This window comes from Poecilia formosa, unplaced genomic scaffold, assembly GCF_000485575.1.
Source record: "Poecilia formosa unplaced genomic scaffold, Poecilia_formosa-5.1.2 Scaffold247, whole genome shotgun sequence".
NCBI classification, from domain to species: Eukaryota; Metazoa; Chordata; class Actinopteri; order Cyprinodontiformes; family Poeciliidae; genus Poecilia; species Poecilia formosa.
In genome coordinates, this window is record NW_006800186.1 from 215,648 (window position 1) to 236,774 (window position 21,127).

Sequence of the window (21,127 nt, forward strand, 5' to 3'; positions counted from 1 at the left end):
CATTATAAGGTCACACAGAAACCCACTGTGTGTCCAACTCCGTGGGGGAGGATAGGGTGGGGGAAGCAGGAGTTTGGCACACATGACTCTGCCTCAGTTTGGGCTTGACACTCATCTTAACTAACCTCTCTCTCCTTCATGACGCTGCATGTACATTCACACTCAATGTTCCTGTATGGGGTTATGGATGAGGATGTTCGCAAATCAAGCCATGGTCGCAGCAAAAGCTGCTTCACCACAACTATAGAGGAGTTGCGACAGTTCCTTCTACATCCCAAAGCTGAAGGTCCATACTGCTCGGTTGAAGACTCAGCTAGCTGGAAGACCTCTGGACAAACATCACTAACACTGAGTCTACACATACTAGAGCACAGAAACATGTTGAGAGAGAAACAATCATCGGGGAAGATGGTACCTCTCTCCAGAGATCATTGGACTATGAGCAGAGTACAACCTAGAAACGTTGTCAATCCATCAAAGGCCAACTCAGAAAAATATAGAACAAAAAGTCAAACACATCCCTTATACCTAATGGCAATTCAGAGAGACCAGTTAACCTAACAGCCAGGTGTCTGGACTATGGGAGGACCCCAGAGTACCCAGAGAGAACCCATGCATGCACTGGGAGAACATGATCAACTTCATGCTGAAAGTCCCTAGGCTGGGATTTGAACCCATGACCATCTTGCTACAAGGCAACAATACTACCAACTTCTGCCCGTTAAAAGTATTATTATTTTTATTATTAATACAAGTCATAGTAATATTAAGAAAAACAAATAAAATCAAAAATATGCAGCAGTATGAGATATAAAGATATACTTGAAGTCTTGATTTTCTTCACACTTGCAAACAGTTGTGTTATAAATCTTGGAACTGTGTTGTTGTTTATTTGCATAGTAGAACATGAATAAATAGTTTGTTTTGACTGATAATACAGCCATTGAGACATGTACTAGTGATGCTTGTTCTAGAACTAAAATGATTGCATGATAATTCATAACGAGAGATAAATAAGAATGAGATCAATGATACACAAATTAAGTATAAAACACATTTATAAATAAGTAACATTTTGAAATAAATCTTCTGTTAAAGTTCTGTGGAGAATTCATCCTCATGTGATCCTGGTTCTGATGGAGAGGATCGTGTTGGCATTGCAACATCGTCCCTCCTGCAGCGTGTCTAGATCCGTATTATGAAACATCTTTGAGCAGTTTTACATCCATAAACATCATTTGCACCACGTTAGTCAAATGCATATTAGCTACAGGGTGCTACAGTGCTACAAGGTGCTACAGTAATGGGAGAAAAAAAAAATCTCAGTTTCCTCCTGTAATGAAGCCCATTTGTGTGATCCTGCTGCCACTGCAGCGGTCTGTGAAGGTGTTTGTGTGGAGTGTGACAGCAGAAAGCAATTGATCAGGACAGGTTCATTGATCTGCGGTTCAGTAGATGAATAGATCTGGAGATCAAACAGACACACACATATTTAATAGCATGTTGAGTCACACTGTGCTACACCTGAACACAGCGCAGGTTCCTATATGAATGCAGCGCGGAACACTGATAACCGATCAATGCCATTTGGCCTTGCAGATATGATGCTGTTTTTGGGTTCATTCCACAGTCAGTTATTTGCCACCGGCTAGGTGAGAGTGTGTATGTTTGCGTGTGTCTGCGTGTGTGTTTGAGAGAGCAGAGCCAGTGACAAATGAGGGTAAATAACAGAGAGGGGTGCAGTGTGCCGAACTCATGACCCAGAGTGATAAACAGAGAATCAGAGTTGGCCAGGCAGGTGGGATGGAGAAGGTGTGGTGAACACGCGAGTGTTTAGTGTGCCACGCGGCTCTGATTGGCTAACGCGACTCTAATGGACAGCTAACCCTCCCCTCTCGCACCCCCCGGCATCTTGCCGAAAGTCCGTGTACGTAAGTGTGCGCGCGCGCGCGAGGCAGCCGGCAGACCGAAGCTAGCCGAGGAGGCAGGTTCTAACTCCCAACTCCAATGAGCTCGCAGCCAGACACACACTCTCACTCTCAGACACACACTAAACACTCTGCTCGGCGCTCTCTCTTCAACCCTGGGACACGGAGGAGCAGCAGAAAGAAGACGGAGCGGAGGAGAGAGGGGGAGAAAGGCAAGAGGGAGACTGGCGGAGTGTGAGGGAGATCAACCATGGCTTCAGATCCGGGGCTGGCTGTGATACTGCTGTGGACTATATCACTCAGGGCTGTGGGCGCCGCAGGAACCAGCAGCAATGAGGGTAAGACTGGCACTCTGTACTCTTCTGAATTAAAGCTAAATCATCCTCTAAAGTGTTTTCGTACCTCTGACGGCAGAAGTTTGCCCAGAACAACTTTAAACATATCTGTGTATGTTTGAACTAATCCAGAAATTGCTCATTTGGTGATTGCGCGCGCGAGCGACGGTCACAGCCGCATGTGTTTGGCGTTAGTGACGTGAGCGTGTCTTCTTCTGTGAGTTCTCCGAGGACATCCTCTTCATGTGTATCCCCAGTGTTTTCATTTTATATGGAGTGTTTCCAGTAACCTTTTTTGTGTACTTTCATTTCCCCCTGCCCCGCATCTTTCCACCTGGAGACGAAAATCTGTTTTTGTCTCTTGTTCAGCTGATGTCCCACACCGCCCAAAGTCCCCTGATACATTTCATTATTCCATTCAGTTTAGGTTCAAGAGTCGGAGTAAAAAAAAAAACCGTCCAATTTCAGCACCACTGCAAGAACGAAAGAAAGAGTTTAGTACACAGTTGAAACGTGATGTCAAAAGTATAAGGTTCTTAAAAAAGTGTGGAATATATGGAATTTATTTTAACTGTCTTCCATGTCTGTATAAGAAAATTGAGGATGGTAAATGTTTGACTTTCCAGATTTCTTAAAATGTTAAGAGAAATATTTATATTTAGACATTTTTTTATCCAACCCATTTTCCAGAAATGAATTTGCATTCATTCAAAATTAAAAATGGAACCTTATTCCTCTACTTTTTTTTTATTGGACAATAATTCTTAGTTTTGATGCCAAACAAGTTTTGGCACTAATTTTTGGGAATTTTACGAATTAAATAATGGTGTAATCGGGCAAAAGCTGTGATCTATTTTACTATTACTTTACAAGATTAAGCCTAGTCCAAAGAGTTCATCTTTTGCATCGATATTAATTAGACGTGAAAAGGCAATTTACCAAACCACTGAATTGTAAATTAGTTTTGGTATTGAATTATTTCAAATGTAGGGAAATCAGAAGACCTAAACTAGGTTGGCGTTTTTTCACCCAAATGTTCAGGTTTCTATTATGCCTATTGGAGAAATCTAAAATAAACCTGGAAAAGTGTGGAACTTTGTAAATAAATACTTACAAGGACCTGGGGTGAAGGCTGCTTCTTCTCCGGTTTACAAAAGTCACAGTGGAGAGAGCCAGGCCCACTTCAGGTCATATCTGCAAAATCACATTAGATTATATCTCTATGAAATTTTATACCCTCTTTTCCTTCACTGCTCTTGTTTGAACAATGACCATTTGAATATCTGACCGCGGATACGTTCCCTTTCCTGCTTGAAGTCGGCAACTTTGAAAGATGATTCTCTTTGTAAACAAACTCATAATGTGTCTGAAGACAAGGACTCATTTTCATTGTCCTTATTATCTCCACAGGTCTGAAATCAGTGGTTAGTTTAATTGAAGCCATTGTATTGCCACAAACTGTGAGTTAGGAGTAGACTGGACGAAGATGCTTCCGTGTTAAAGCTTTTATTGTTGTCTGATAGCAAACTGTGAAAAGAAGGGCAGAAAAATCTGGAAGCAAAGCCATGAAAATTACCTTCACTAAATATCATCTTTCAAGGTTGGACTTTGACATTAAACAGAACTTTTTGTGACTGTAAAAAAATATGTTTAGGGAAAGTGTTCAGGCATACAATGAAATTCAAAATCAAAATAAGTTATTTTAGCTTCTGCTCTAAGCACTGTTTGTCTAATATTTAAACTTAAAGTGGAGCAGTGGTTTATCTTAAATCCACACAATTAGAAATTAATTTGATTTCAACATTATACAAAATAACTGAGGCAAGTAAAAGAAAAGAACACTTCTGCTTTAGTTATGTTTAAAACAAGGAAAAAAAAAAAAACTATTCAAGTCTCATTTGGACCAAAATCTACATCATAGATTTTGAAAGAGAGTAAGTTGTTTTCCTATGAAATTTATAAAAATAAGTTAAGGAAATAAATTCTTGCTTTTCTTCTGCTTAAAACCAAACTTTAACTGGGCTGCAAATATTTAATTTCCACTGAATGGAGGAGTTCGTCTTTGAAAAGCTTTAAATTTAACTGGTGCAAAGGCTTCAAGCAAAACCTCGCTGCAGAACAGGCGGGCATTCAAACTCCCTCACACTGGATGAACCAGGTGTGTGTATGGAGGACCTCAGAGCAGGCGAGGGCCGCCAGCCATTTTGTTTTTCTTCTCTTTTTTAATAAAATGTATATATTTTGGGTTTGCTTCAATCTTCTGTTGTATGTAGACGTAAACAGCCAGTCGTTTTTTGACGACGAAGGCTGAATTATACTTTTGATCCTATTTGTACCAAAGCAAATCCCTGTATGTGCAGATTAATTTATATGTACAGAGATGAAGTCTGGACACAAAGAAGCAAAATATAAAAACAGAAATCAAATAATGTTTGGAAAAACTATTTTATGTCGGTTTTCTTAACAAAAAAGTCCATTGCGTGGTAGAAAGTCAAAGGTAGAATATTTATTCAGCTGGGATTGAGTTCAGAACTTTTAGCTTTGTTTTCTTTATTTCATTTTCATTATCTATTCACACATTTTTAATTCTATGCCACCATTAAAAATCTTCATATTTATGGAAAAGTATTCAAGACCTTGACAAGACAGAAGGCTTTGTTTATAAAGAATAAAAATGGGCTATATTTAAAAACATACAATAAGTTGAAGCCAGTAGATATGTTTTTAATGTTGTTAATTATTATTATTATTATTTTAATTTTTGAAGGTAGCAAAACTAAAAGTATGCATCACAAAAGAGCGGCAATCAATTCTAAATGTTTTAATACTTAGATGAACGACTATCCTAGCAGCCCCATACACTCTACCGTCTCAGATGTCTGGATAATACCAAGGCCGCTTGCAACAAGAAAAAAATACATCTGCGATATCTGTGAAAAGTAAACCAAGAAGTTCTGAAATAGATAGAAATTAAACAAGATTTTGAAGTGAAACAAAGGATACAGAGATGACAATTACACTTATAATTTATCTAATAAAAGAAATAACTGGTTTGGTCACTGCAATTTTTTTGTTTTTGTTTTTTGTTGTTGTCATTGTTCGTACAACGTTTGCAATTTTACGTCTTGTGTGTCTGTTTTTAGAGTTCATGTTTGTGTCCCTATTTCATCATGAAGATACTCACTGCATTGTTTTCACAAATAGGTTTGATGTGATTCAAAAAGAACCAATGAGGAAAAAAAAAACAAATTCCCTTCTTTTTTTTTTCTTTTTTTCCCCCCAATAATGCAATTGTTGAATTCATGTGAATTTCTATTCTAATCCAGGCTTTGATTTAATATTCATCTTTATCTGAAATGACTAGTGTTTAGGGGAAATACCACATGGCTTACAGTATCGTATTAAATAAAAACTGAAACAATTTAAATAAAATACGTGAAGATAAAATGTGATCTCATAGTCTTTACGCATACGTATTTAAAAAATATATATAGTTGTTATTTTGATAAACATATACGAATAAAGGGAGTGTGCATTGACAGTATCTGACAGAAACCCAAGTTTGTGTTTTGATGATTTTTCTTCAGTCTCACATTTGAATAGCTGGAAGATCGAGGTAGAAATTCTAAATCCGTTTCGAGTGTCAGGATAAACTTTGAAGTCAATACAAGCTAAAAGACCGGGGAGCTAGCACGCTGTTCTTGGACGATGGAAGGTTTTTAGAACAGCTCTACACAGTGATCATACTTCACACCTAACCAGGAATAAATACCTGCTAAAGTAGCTATAAGTATAAATACTCACATTATTCAAATGCATTTTACTTTTTGTGAAGTAGTATAATGTTTATTACATAACTGATTGAAGTTGCCTAGTTAATTATGTTCCTTGGTGTTTAACCGTCAGTCAAACGTCGAGTCTCAGAGCTTGTTGCCTTTGTGTCTTTAAAGAACTACCAACACAAGACTATTTCACCGCTGTTCTATCACCGATTTTATAGCACTCTGACCTGTCTATTCAGATTTTAACTGGCTCCGATTCTTCTCTCACAGTTATAAATAACAATGTAGAAATTATTTGTCTAATACGGGGATAAATTGAAGATCGAACTATCATGAAATTGAGCCAAGAAATCTTTATCGTAAAACAACACGTGTTTCCAAAAAATATTTCTCCCTCTACATTACATAAAATCTGCAAACTCACTTAAATCCTGCTTGAGACAGAGGTGTCCTTATATAACACAACTAAAACAGGACAAAGCTCTCAAACTGGTTTTATGTCCACATTTAAAAACGGAGTAGTAAACCATATCACAAGTTGTTTGATTTATGTTTTGTTTTTTTTCAAGTTCAGCTTTATGTTAATAGCAGCTGTGATTAACTCATTACTGGAGAAGGGGTCAGAGGAAGCTCTGATTTGCCATGAGATGTGTTTGATTGTTAAACTGTTTATTTATTGTAACTATACGGTAGTACTTCTATGATTTATCATTGATTATTTATCAGGCATCTTCTCCCTTATGTGTGTTTGTGAGAGAGAAAGAGATGGAAAGAGGTGGTACACAGCTCTACAGTAAAACATAGTTTCACATTAATGTGGCTAGCGTTACTAAGGGTGTATTTCCCACTGAAACACTTTTATCTTATACGAGCTACCCAATCGGCTGCACGGTAGTCATAACTGAACTTCTGAAAAGGATGAAAAGGAGAAACTGCTGTTTTAGGTTTGAATACTGAGTCTAACTCCCTTTTGTGCCTGGCTGAATAAACGGCTGTCATGCCCGTTGTCCTGCACACCTTTAACTTTAATCCACGCTAGTGTTAAATAATCTTATCTCTATAACATCTTCAACTCTGAAGAATGTTGTGTTTGCAGTATAAAATCAGCTAAATTGAGATCTTCCTACGTTTCTCTGGTAACATGTGGAAATCTTGTTCTTTAAAATATGTTGTGAAATGTTCGTTGATAAATTCTGAATTTCTAGATGACATTGTCCAGCAACAGGTGAGGGAGGGGAAATTCTACTGTAAGCATCGTATGACCAATTAGAAAACATCTCACTGGATGCATTTCCACTGACCATAAAATTGCTCAAATTGAAATTACAAAAACAAATCTCCTTAATGGAAACCCTCCTGGCAACATAGCAATTTGGAAAAAAACTCAAGTTTTTAAAAAAAAAAAAAGGTTTTGCACAAGGTTGAGGTGGTTTTTCAACAGTATTGAAGTTTGTGTACACATAGCAGCTTATTTGTTCACTCCGGCCTCCTTGGACAATGTGCAGTTGTGCAGCTGGTGCCACCAGAGCTCTCACAGCATCGCACATTTCATCAAAAGCTAGGTTTGTCATTTTAAAGTGTTGAATCCATAGCTCTTCTGTAAAATTGTCAAGTACAATTTCCCCCAAAACGGCGCATTCATAGCCGCTCGCAAGTATAAGGAGTTTGCTGCTCCAATGACTGAATAAGATGCAGACGTCTTTTCTGGTAGATGATGAGTGCTAACGCCATGGCTGAAATATGAGTGTCTTATGTAAGTATTTACATCCATCGCTGCCATGATTTTTATTGTCCTATTGTGTTTGACATTAAAAGAATATGGGAATAGTTTTGTGCACATTTGTCTCTCAAAACATGAGCTCAGACTCAAATGTGGTATTTAAAAAAAAACAAAACAAAAAAAAACACAGGCCATCACTCCCTGGATAAATCAGATTGTCAAAATAAAAGAGACTGATATTTGAATCTGTGTTTGGTCAGGTGATGTGAGCCAAATGTACTTTATATTAGACATCTGGTGTGAGCGCATACAGAATCACCTACCAGGATTTTCTCCACACAGCCTCTTCTTTCTGCGAGCGCTGTCCCTGAGTTCTCTCACTGCCACGTGCAGCAGGAGGATAGCGAGCTTTCCTTCAGGTTGTCGTTCGTTCTGAGAAAGATGAAAAGACCCACGCAGAGAACAGGACTCACTGCTAATGAGCAAACCGTAGGTGGATGATTATTAACACATACCTCTGCTGCAGGATGACCAAATGGGGAAATAGGGACCCAGAGGCAGGAACAGTGTGTGGCAGTTTCTTTTTTTTATCTGCTTTATTTTAAGATTTGAGGATGAAATATAGAAGTAACTGAAACAAAAACACCGAGGTTGAAAGCAACTACACTGCTGGGAGAATAGTTTTTTTTTCTTCTCCTTCAGCAAGAAAATGTAAAGACAAATTTGTCCGCTGGAAAAAAATGTGTTTGATTTAGATCGCTGCTGCCGTGGACGTACACACAGCTGTTCATTTTACTCAACTATTCTAGTCAGCAGGAGACCAGGCTCGTGTTTAGCAGCATTGTGCGAAAAGAAACTATGTCTCGGTTAATAGCTCAGAGAGAAAACCTCATCTCCATACATTAGAGAGAGAAAAAGCCTCTCGGCTATTACGCTAAGTAGTGAAGCTGCTTAAGCCACATAGCTCAAGGACACTTCAGCAGCCTCTCTGACAGGATACGTTTCAGCCCCAAAGCCTTTCATGCTTCAAATTTTAACACAGATTACTGGTATTAGCATGTAGCTTTTCACACATAAAAAAAAACTTTATCTGAATGTAGATTACCTGAATATTTACTTTTTACTTTTTCCTTCCTGTGTTTTAATGTAGTCCTGCAATGTGTACAATAAATTGGAGCCTTATTGAAAAGTTTATGTATTTCAGTAACTCCATCATTAAGGGAAATTCGTTACATAGCTTAGCTACACATAGCTTTTTTCAAGCCTTTATTTCTGCTATTTTTTATGATTTTCTGCTTCCAGCAAATTAAATCATGACATTTATGGTTATATTATTATGACCAATAAAAAAACATTTGAACTTGGTAAAAAGTATGTTTGATACCTGGTCAAAAGTCATTTTGAAAATGTACTTTTAATTTGATAAATTAGGCTATTTTCTATTTTTCTTAACTATGACTGTTAACAGAATGGCAATTGGAGACAATATTCAGCTCGATAAACACAATTACTTAAAAATTACTGAATTCAGAGAGTGCATATTCCGTATATAGCTACAGTCTTCTGTTATATAAATAAAAATACATTTTGAATTTATCGACTGTTTTAGGAAGTGCTGACCTAAAATGCACTTTCCCTTTGGGATCAGTGAAATTTTTTAAATTGATTCAAGTAGAATTTAATTCTTGATTTTTAGCTGAAGTTATTCATACCGGTGATGGTTTTAGGTTTAAATTTATTTTAAATGAATAATTTTGTTTATGATTAAACTAGGCATTTCTCAAATGATGAAATAATGAACCCCCCTGCCCCCCGCGCAAACAAAAGAAAACACACAAAATAAATCCTGATCAGCTTTTTATTCATTTAAAATAAAATTATTAAAAAAATTGGTTTGGTGATGAGGTCCAGATATAAATTTATGTTTATGAGCCCAGATGTTAATTATTTTATATCAACAATACCTACTCATTCAGATGGGTTGTTTTGGGGTTATTAGGTAAAATAAATCACTCCTACATGTTAGCCTTTGTGGAGTGATTCACTATTCACTCTAATGACCAAATATACAATAAGCAGTTTTACACTAACATAAATAATTTTCTTAATTTGAATACAATTTAAAACGAACCAAAATTCCTTTTTGAAAACTTAATTAAATGTCTTCAAAACACAAACCACGTGCTTCGACTCTATCTCTGATTGAGTTTCCTACATATTAGATTTGCATATTCAATAATAAAAGTCAATCGCAGCAGCTTTTTATATTACCCAGGATAATGATTTTTTTTTCTATAACTGTCTATATTTTATAATTACAACAACTCAGTTTCCAAACATGGACCCAGACTTGCTCACACAGTCACAGTTAAGTAGCGTTCAGGAGATCCTCCTCTCCTCTTCCCCAGAGCGGTCCAAAGTCCAAAATATCCCACTCAAAGCTCACTCAGCAGTTCTGCTTGCTTACAAGCATTCAAAGTCCAGTCTCCAGTCGCCATGCTGAGGTTTTCTGACTGTGGGGTTTTGGAACATTCTTAACAATCGTGGAGTTGGTGTTGCTATGTTAGCACACCCACAGTGTCTCATAAAAACTGCGACCAAGTCCTCTGACCTGTTTGTCTCGTTCTTCTCATTACAACACTCTTGTCCTTCTTCTGTTTGCCCCTTGTTCTCCTAAACTGCTTTAAACAGCATTGGGATTGTGCTATATGTTCTGTTTTTAATACCATTTTTCTCAATTTAAAGATACACCATAAAATATTACTTTATCACGTTTACGTAAAGTATATCACTTTTTTCATGAGCATATTTTATTGTCTGCTAAATGCCTGGCCTGACATAAACCAGTTTGTTGTTCTACACTTTTCCTCCTATAGAAGATCTGGGCTCTCAGCTTTTGACCAGTGATTGATTCCTGGAGGTGAAGGACTCTGTTGAAGTTTTACATTTTACATCACTAACCATTATCTGTGATGTATGTAATGCGCCTGTTTGTTTCTATGAACCTTACAGAAAATATTCTGTGCTGTAAACAACCATCCTCCACAGTGCCGATTCAAATGAAGCGGCTGTTAATGCTCATGTTTGGAAGCGTGACCATCACGGACTGAACGGCTTCCTTCACTTCCTCCTCTGTCATTGCTACAACTACAAGCAGACTACAACTCTAAAACAGTGCAGAAAAACAACATTCACAAATTCTCCTGTTCGCTGATTGGCTCGGTAGAAATTTTACTGTAGCAATCCGAGACAAGAGAAAGCCAAGCCTGCCTATGAAGTGAGATTAGAATAGAGCAGAATTGCATTGGTAGGCACTGGCCAGGTGACTAGATGCCAGAATAATGACAAACTAAAACCTAAAACCGTCTCAATGCTGGTTCTTTAGTCTCTATTTTAAACAAATTGGAATCGTCCTATTTGTGTTTGAAATGGTACACCTTTTCTTCACTCAGCCCCATGCATATCACTCAGACTCACGGCAACGCCCACCTGGTGATGAGTCAGGATTGGAATAGCAAGCACGGAACAGAAAGAAGGAAGAGGAATGTTAGCATTCATTGATTGCTCAGGGCATAGCAGGACTTGAGCTGAGCTGTAAAAGCACTGACACCATGAAAGTCTTCAATGACATAAAAAATGTCACTTGCTGTTTTTATTGTTATATATATATATATATATATATATATATATATATATATATATATAGGGGTCTGGAAAAAAATGAGAATGGGCCAACATTATAGCAAAGTGTTGTGAAAATCTTATGGAAGGTGCTCAAACTTTTTGACTTGTCAACGGTTCCCAGCCTTCAGACCTTGGCTTTCCTTTTTACTGATGCCGACTTATTGTCTGACTGCCGTCACTAAAGACTAGTAATTCCACAAAACACCTTAACACCGTGGTGTTTAAAAGGCATTTCTACTGAAATTTAAAGGAACTATGCATAAACTAGTTGGTTATTTCTGAATTATTTTATATAATATTTTGGGCATCTAGGAAATAGAGAATTAGAAATATATAAATAATGTTGGTAATCCTAACTGCTTTAGAAAGGGAATGCTGTTAATGTAAATAACTGGTATAAATTCTATGTATAATCTGAGCTCAATATACATTAATCACTAATCATGTCTTTTATTACCTCTTCACAGACTTTTTCTGAGCTAAAGTCTTTTCACTTCATCATTTTCGGTTGAATTACTTTTATGAGCTAACTATTGCAAACTGTTCTTTCTGGTTCCTGAATTTACAACATGGTTCTTCTCCGTTCATTCAGACTGTCAGTCGAGGCTCTGTAAAGCGAACTCCTCTCCTCCTCAGGAGAGAGTCTTTATTTTTAGTGAGGTTGGAACGCAAACTTTTCCCTTTTTTCCTGTCCTGGCTGGTTTTTCTTTACACAGGTTACTGATGTTTGACCCTCCAAGAGTTTTCCTCCTGCAGGCACCGGTGTCTATGAAGACATCAACCTTGTTAGCCAGCTGTCAACAGAAATGTTGGAGTCACCAGATCGATATGTCCTCAGAGCGGTAAAAGGCCACGCGTCCCGAGGTGGAGGCCTCTCCTGTGTGCCGTCCAGACCTTTATCAGATCCTTATGCTGGGCTGGCCACAGATCAGCGGCGGTGAGCTGACTCTGCTGTACTCTGTGATCGCAGTCGTGCTGCTGGTAAATACACGTTTCTACACTTTGCTAGCATGCGGGGTGTGCGGTCTCTCCTTGGGATAGCCGAGGGTAGAGCTGAAATGTGAGAAATGATTGTAGTCGAGGCTTGGCAGCCCGGTAATGGGCTGGTGTTGTGGTTGTGTTGGCACGTCCTTCCTGGGAGAAAATCCTTGTGATGTTCCCTTCAGCGGAGTGACGGAGAGGTGTTTCTGCAGGGATGGCCTCCACTCAGGTACAGGCTGACAAGACGAAAAGCAGATGAGTTTAAAACAAAGGAGCTGCTTCGTGATGGAGGCTGACGGAGAGAAGCGCTCCGCTCGCACGCAGAGTGCTCACAGTGAGATCAAGAGAGGGAAAGAGGGGGTGGCAGCTGTCTAAAACACACCTTCTCCAAGTTCCACCAGCTGGTGTCTTTAGAAACATTCGGAGGAAGCACCGAGCTGATATTTGCTGATAAAATGCTCTCAATTCCTTTTAATCCTTCAAAGGACTTAAATGTTCATTAAGTTTAATGGAAGTCCAATGAAAGTCTATTATTTTCTGATAACCACAGGGAAACCTGCCAGCCGGTTCCCAGTGCTGCGTTCCAGCTATTAAGGTCAAACTGCAGGTTTGTGCTGCCACTCTGTGAATAATCAGAGCTGCTTTACTTACAAAATGTGGAGAATTTATAGGAATTCAAACACTTGAACATATGTGACAAATGATAAGTAATGCACTACTGTACTGATTTTGGACAATACATTTCATCAAATTTATCACAACTTTTTTTTCTAAGGATATTAAAATGGCCAAGTCAATGACTTGAGAAGCTGGTGAGTGTGAATATAAGAATGTGTTAAAAGATGTGCTTAATAACACAACTGCCATAGTTTAAAATACTTTGAAACAGCCTTCAGCACACAAGCCGTAACGTCTCCTCCATTTTTAATGATCTGTTTGCTTTATTTCTATGCTGGATCTGTGAGGTGAACCCCACTAAACTGCTGGAGGACTGTAGGCTATACAAAATAAAAGATCAATTCAGAATGTAACACTTTTTTTCAAACATGTATTATTTACGCAGTTAAAGTGGTCGACTTTTTCTTGGGGATTATTTAGAAGGTAAATGATCAGATTTAAAAAATGCTTTGACACATGTTTTGTAAAAGACTTTGGGTTCCTTCATTTTTTTTTATTTTTTTTGTTTTGTGAATTTTATTTTTCCCTGCTTTGAGGTTTTGATGCATATTTGGCCAATTGATTTAGGGTGTATTTAAATTGTTTAAATAGTGACAGTAATTTATTCTTTTAAAAAAGGAACAATCTGTCACTTTGACTCCATTTTAAATACATTGTGAATAAATTGATTTTTTTAAAATTAGCTTGCGTTATAGTCTCTTTTTGAATTTTCGACACGAACATGATAGAAAACTAAAAATCTATCAGAATGAACGTTGCAGATAATTTTTGATATTCCACTCCTACTTTTAATTTTTAGCAAATTTGTTTTTATTTGCGTTAGCGTAATGAAGCTCTTCATTTCAAGATAAGATTTTGCAACAACTCAAAGCAGACCTCATCCAGTTCTATCTTCTGTTTCAGCTTTCGCGTCTAAACCAGGAGTTTACAGCCTTTAAAGTCCAAACAACCGTTTTTTTCCCTCACTCCAGCTAAGTAAAACTCTTTCAGGGTCATAAATGTTACATTAATTTTTGAAAAAAAAAGACATGTTTTGATTTGTATTCTACTATAGATTTTCTAAATGTGACATGTTGTAAGAACCAATTTGACCAATCTAAGGTTTTAAAATAAATAAAAATGTGTAAAGAGGATGGATACATGTTCTCCCATGGGATGTTGATATTTGTGAAAAATTTATGTAAAAAAAATAAATCACATATTTCCAACCAGTCTCCTTCACCAACTGGTCTAAGAAAGTATCACTGGTACTTTATAGTGTTGAAACGCTGAAAAGTCCAACATTTTACAAACTTTAAAAGAACTATGACTAGAAAGTCTACATTCTGATAAATAGAAATTTTACTTTTTCCCTCTTACAAAAAAACAAAAAATAAGATAGAAAGGAAATATGTAAATGATTTTTAGAAACTAAAGTCTTGTCTAAATAGTGAATTAGTAGAAAAATTCTCCTGCCAGTTTATCCAGACATCTCTTCAGGAATATGTACACACAGACATAAGAGATCCTAGTTTAGAAAATGATACTTTATGTAAAGTTATCTTAAAAAAAAAAAAAAACACAGAGAAAAAAGATTGAATCCTGTGCAGTTTTAACAGAAGGTTTTCAATGTCTTTCATCAGCCCCTTGTCTGTGATTCACCTACTGGAATTCATAAAAATACAAACATACAGTTCAAATATAAAAAGATCTTGAGGTTGAACACTTTAAAAAATATATTTCAATGTGGACTAGACAAGCTTGACAGAAGGAAAATGACAGGAATTCTCCCAACAGTGTTTCACTGTTCTCTGCATCAGCTGCCTCATGCTCATACAATCCCTCTTTTAATTCACAAATCTATTCCTTGTCTCACTATGATAGCAGATTAACAAAACGAGCCATGTATCCCTGTGAGGTTGTAAACAGAGTGTGTCTTTTAAGTTTTTATGCCAATTGTTCAATTATTACAACAATGTGTCACATTCTGACTAAATATTCTGGTGAGGAACAAAAACCTAATTTACAGTAGCATTACATCAGATTGAGTGTTAGAAATGAAGAAACTGACATATACCAACACGGGGAGAAATCTTTTTATTGCTCAAAGCAAAATCTCAAAAAAAAAAAAAATCTGATCACTAAATCAGAATCAATTTGCCTTTACATATGATCTGATAGTTGTTATGGAAACTTGCCACTCTTTTCTGTAGTGGTAGTATTTATTTCATCTCCCCTTACCATCCTTCTTACTGCAGGTTGTGGCAACATAAACATGGGTCCTTGTACTGCCAAGCAGCCAGTGGCCAAAGGAAATTCATATCTATGTTACATAATATTTAAACCCTAGGGAACCAGGAAGGCAAGGGCTACTAATTAAAAGTTCCTTAAAACTATGGCGGTATAAAACTGTCAAGCATAAATTTAAAACATGCAGATATGCAGAAGGTTGAGCAGGATGTAGTGCTTAACACTACTGTGGTGCACACAAGTACAACACTGACACCGGATTGTCTACCTATGAAAATGACTCCAATGTAATATAAGCAGTTTTGATACAGTTGGTGTCATAAGTTCAGCTCACCTAACCTCTGAATAAACCTTCCAGACCAGAAATCAATGAGCTTTGTTGGTAAAATATTGATACAATCACACAACTGCAAGAAAATGTACTTTTTCAGTTGACTGAAGTTATTGATAATTCTGAAACTGTACCAAAGTCATTTTTAAATTGAAGTATGAACAAATCAGAATTTTTGACTTTTTTTTTTTTTAGGTTTTCTTATGACATTAGTGGCCTTTATTCAATTGTAACTGGACAGAAACAAGGTGAAAAACATGCAGTAAATGACCTGGGACTCGAACCAGGGACAAGTATATGGAGGACTGTAGCCTCTGCATGTGGTGCGCCTGCTCTACCACTGAGCCATGTGATGTCCAGATGTATTTAGGTTTTGTTGCTTTTAGCATTACCAATGAACCCATCACATGTCTGGACTGTGGAAAGTAATTAGAAAACTTATTGAGAACATTTAACCTCTGTAAAGAGACCTTTCAACTGGTCATAGAAACAGACGTCACTGCCAACTTAGTTTATTTTCATAATTAGTTTTTTATGGAATCATTTGAATTTACATATAGTAAATGAAAAGCCTTCATTAATTTCATTAAAGTTAATCTAAACATTGCCTAGAATTGTTCAGCGCAGCCTTTGAAATCCTGTTATCATTTAAGAGAGCAATTAACTTTCAGAGAGAAAAAAAAAGAGCAATACATAGCTTTATAAAAAATGGCAGTACAGTCTTATTATGACGTACAGAACATATCTGATGCCTGAGGGACCTAAAACTAGAAGTCAGAAGCATCCTTTCTCTCTCTTTAGTAAACCAGACCAACTGATTGCAGTAAGACAGATGTCTATGTGAATTAGATCTTAATGTTGAGCTTTGTTTTGAAGTAAAGTGGTTTAACCTGTCACAACATTGTACCATATTAGATTGCATAAAAAATTAATTAATAATTACATTTAAAATAAGATTTAAAATATTACTGAAATTGTAACGTTTCAAATCTATTCTAACAAGGTATGTCAGATGTCTTTCACTGGCCGGGTAAAAATCTTAGCTAGCTTACAGGTTTGACTCTGAATCTTCTTCAACCACAAGTCCACAACATCATAATACGCTCCAATATGTTATTTTTTCTTTTTGTTTTAGTGAGGAAGAATTAATCAAATAGGAGGTAATGATGGATTTTTTTGATAGTCATTTGAAGAAAAATAGGCATTTCTGGTGTTTTTACACCCAATACTCCAGTAGACTCGGTTAGATTTGGGACGAAAGTTACAACATTTGTTACATGTTCAGCTGGTCCGGTTTACTGTCAACCAATCCAAAACCTTTGAAAAACCTGTTTACCCTCTTCACCTGTGGTAGCGCTGTTCTAAGAACCAATGACGGAAACAACATGAAAACCTCTAAAGAAGACACTAAGCACAACTTCCTTCTTCACGAAATGCAAAAACGTCAGAGTGGTGTTGGATTGTGGCGGTTGTAGGATTTCTGTTTTGTCTTTGACAAAAGACCATAATACATTTCTCCCACTAGCGCTAGACTTGTATGTTTGTTTTGGTTGTATTTACCCAGAATGCCCTGCACTGTAGTCGGTTTCCTGCTTTTGGAGGTGTCTCTTGTCTGATAGACATTCACATTCGCTCCAGAGTTGGCTTCAGCTGAACCTAGACCTAGGTTGTTAGGCGGTCCAGAGTTCACGTGTTTGATCCTCATCAGAGTTCGATTGAACATTCATGTCTCCCCAAATGAACCAGACTTTATAGGCAAACAAATTAGAGTTGGTTCAAAGCCGACTAAAAGGGGCTGGTGTGAATGCAACCTAGGTATTTGATTTAAAATTGCAGCACAAAGATGTTATGTGAGACTGTTATCTGTATCTAAGCAAATATTCATAGATGACACATTTGGCCAACTTCCTCTTATGCTATCAAAGACCTTTCATTGCTCTAAAAGGCCACCTACTCTGTAATTGTGAACTGATTAGTCAGAGTAAAAACAGATTTCATGGACCAGCGATCAAAAAATACTGCAAGTACCACACAAATAGAACTGCACAGAAAACACTAAAATCCAACATTGTTTTGTTTCTTTTGTCTGTGGTAGACATAAGGAATCACCAAAGAACACTTCTCTACCCCTCCACTGCACATTTTGAAGGCTTGGAGTCAGCCACATTTGTATGACCTGTATTAATTTCTGCCTAACGTGTTTCTATAGATATTGTGGTCTATTTTCTCTCATAAGGTAGGCACTCTCTGAAGGAGGAACAGTGACGTGGCCATGGTGTGAGACATGCTGACTGACAGTAATTATCCCCATTCATCATTAGGCATAAGCCAGGGATGATAAGAGCTCTTTATGTAAAATGTCAGCTCGCTGAAATGATGAAAATGATTAAAGGGCGTCTGCGTGAAATAGAGACGTACATACAGCTCAAGCTGACAGCATGGGGCCCGCGGATGGAGCGCACTCTGACTGGGAAAATGAAAAAGAATGCAAGTACTTTTATTTATTAAAGTGGAGTGAGGGCAAGGCTGATATAAAAACATCAGAGGCTTCCCGAGGCTGCAAGTTGAGTATGTATTGATAAAATTTCTACTATTTTCCCCGCTCTCTTTCGCTCTGCTTCTTTGCTCAACCCAGCTAACCTCTGGGTGAACTTTCCCAACCAGAAATCAATAAGCCCAGCCATACTTTGTTGAAATTTCGCTTCAGCCGGTTAAACCACGAGTCACGACTTCCCCTCCGTTTCAGCAGTCATTGCGAAAACATCAACCTACTTCTCAGTGGACACCAGCACACACAGATAGTACACTGTCATCTGCTTATAGACTTTCCTCTCTTTTGTATTCAACTCATCTGTCCTTCTCTGTCGCTTCTTTTCCCCTTACTTCTCCTTTTTACCTGTTCTATAAATAGCTCCGCTTGCCTCTCCTCTGCGTCTGTTGTCATCCCTTGGGAAGCAGGGCAGGCCTGGGCAGCAGTACAGTCGGCTGTTCGCTCCGGTGTCCCCTGGGAACCGATGGGCCTCGCTAGCCCTGAGCATCCTCCATCCTCCATCATGCAGCAAACATGATGCCTCGCAGGCGTGCGAACACAAAGCAGGGTCTTGTGCTCCAGCCCAGGAGCACCTGCTAAAATAAGATATGAGGGATTGTGCCGGGCTGCGCTGGCCACTGTAAACCCAATCAGAGGAGTGGAGGCTCCACTGCTTGCTCTTTCTAACCCAATCTTGTGGTTTCGGAGAAGGGTAAACCGTCGAGTGTTTACAGTATATCCTGCTGTTTCTTTGTTGGGAAAGCGCTGTCTCCAGTAAATTTTGTGCTGATATTATCAAAAAAGTTGCACAGTGCACACCTCTGTGCTTAATTTCCATAACAATTTTGGATGCTCTGGCACTGATTATGATGTGTGCTCCTGTGTCTCCAGTGTATAAATAAGTTGTACCTTGCAAGACACGGCTCACCCAGACGTGATGCAGGGAAGGCTGCCAGTTGTTATATTTTTCTCTGACTGGGAGATTTTAGATGAAGAAACTACTTTTCTGATGGTGGTAATCTAGAAACACAAAGACTCAAGACTGAACCTACACTTGTGCTCTAAAGGCTCAGACATGACACAGATTGACGTTTTAGGTCTACTCGTCTCTCATGTAATCAGGAGTGAACTGAAGCTGATATGTAAGCAGACTACAGCAGCAGTTATTACTTGTGCATGTTTCCATGTGAAAGGGTGCGCTTGATTTCTTCACCACTTATCTTCATGACTGTGGGGTATCTATTCATGCTCTGTAATGATAATGTAATGATAATCTATTCATGCTCTGTAATGAGACAGAAGAGAGACGTTCTCTTCTGTCTCTAACAGAAGAGAACGTCTTCTGTTAGAACGTCTCTAACAGAATGCTGTATTAAATTACTTTGAATTGTTTTAGAAGATAATTAAATTTATTTACATCTGATATAGTTATTTCAAAGACTTTTTAGAGAGTGTTCTACTGTGTTTAATAGAGGCTGGGTCCTTGACTCGTTAATTTTGATTAATTAATTACATGGATTTTAATGTGTTAAAAATAGATTTTTTTTTCTTTTACATACAAAGGTTCCACCCTGAACCTTTGTATTCATGTATTTTTGTTAAACCTGTAAGTCTGATCCACAAGCAACATCGGCAAACGGCAGCAATGGATGACGAAGCCGCTTGTCTTGGCTCACTGGTTGTTAATTTTAGTTTCAAAAATCGATCTGATTGGACACTGGAAGAAGCAATTGTTGTGTTCAAGTTGTGCTAAAAGGAATTATCCAATCAGTGAAACTATTGGAGGCTAAAACAGCATCTCGGTGCTAAACATGTAGCAGCAGCACAGACATCGTAAACGCTAATGTCAGCGTCCACAGGCCACATTTCGAAAGAAGTTCCATGAATAATCAGGAGTTCCTGAAACACTGGAAAGATGGATAGGATCTAAATGACAGATTAAAAGCAATAAATATCTTTGTTGTTGAGCCCATATGTCTATTTATTCAACAATTTAGCATCAAAAAGGGTGCCTGAGTTGAAAACCGTATTTATATTGTCAGCATCTTGTTTCTGAATAAATTAAGATTAATTACAGGCCCTGCAATTAATTTGATTAAAAGTGTTAATCAAGTCCCATTACTAATTTTGTCATAGGTTCAACATTTTCTCCAAATTACAACTATATTTCATTTTGATCATTTTATTCAAAGCAACATGTTTGCTGTTTATTCTTGTCTGGAAAAAGCTTTATATAAATCATAGTTTCTTACTTGTGGTGTGAAATTCTGCAAAGATGACGGTTCAATATAATCAGTAGTAGAATGTAGATGGAAAACTTTTTACCATTTGACATAAGAAACTCAATTTGACTGCATTGTTTTATCCCTAAGATTGATACAGAACACATTATTATATTTTAATCTTTCTATATAATTTTGATAAATTGACTACAGTAACAATAAAACGTATTTACCCACTTGGACGTTTTATCTGTTTTATTGCTTTTACAAATCAGTAATTATTAACAAAATGTAGCCTTTTTGACAAAAGAAAAACAAACTTTTCTTATCAGCACTGTATATGTTTCTGTACAGAATATTTCATATTTCCACTTCTCATTGAGGGATTGCTTTGTGACGATCTCACTTAAAATCCCAATAATTACAGTAATAGAAAAAACTTTAAAGGCTTAAGGGGTGTGAAAACTTTCAACGTGCTGAATCGCAGTTCCACGCAGGTACCATACATCCCTCTGATTATATTGTTTAATTTTTCCTCATTAGTTTTATTGAAAATCCTCTAAACTGAAAGTCAGCAGAGGATTCAAACATATTGGAGTTCTTCTGCTCTGCTTGTTGTCTGCTATGGAATTGATCTGATAAAAATCAACAAATCAAAAATGCATGAGCCACGTAAAGATTTCATCAAAAAAGAATCAAGTATGTGG

General features: G+C 37.4%; 1 protein-coding gene across 4 annotated transcripts in view; it reads left to right on the forward strand.

The window, feature by feature from the left end:
- Positions 1-1,911: 1,911 nt before the first annotated feature.
- epha8 (eph receptor A8) overlaps positions 1,912-21,127 on the forward strand; it is a 128,945-nt gene continuing 109,729 nt past the window's right edge. For all 4 annotated transcript variants that reach the window (XM_016680593.1, XM_016680594.1, XM_007569831.2 and 1 more), the window contains exon 1: positions 1,912-2,266. In XM_016680593.1, coding sequence (XP_016536079.1) covers positions 2,179-2,266 — 88 coding nt within the window. In that variant the 5' untranslated portion in view covers positions 1,912-2,178. The remainder of the gene's footprint in view (positions 2,267-21,127) is intronic.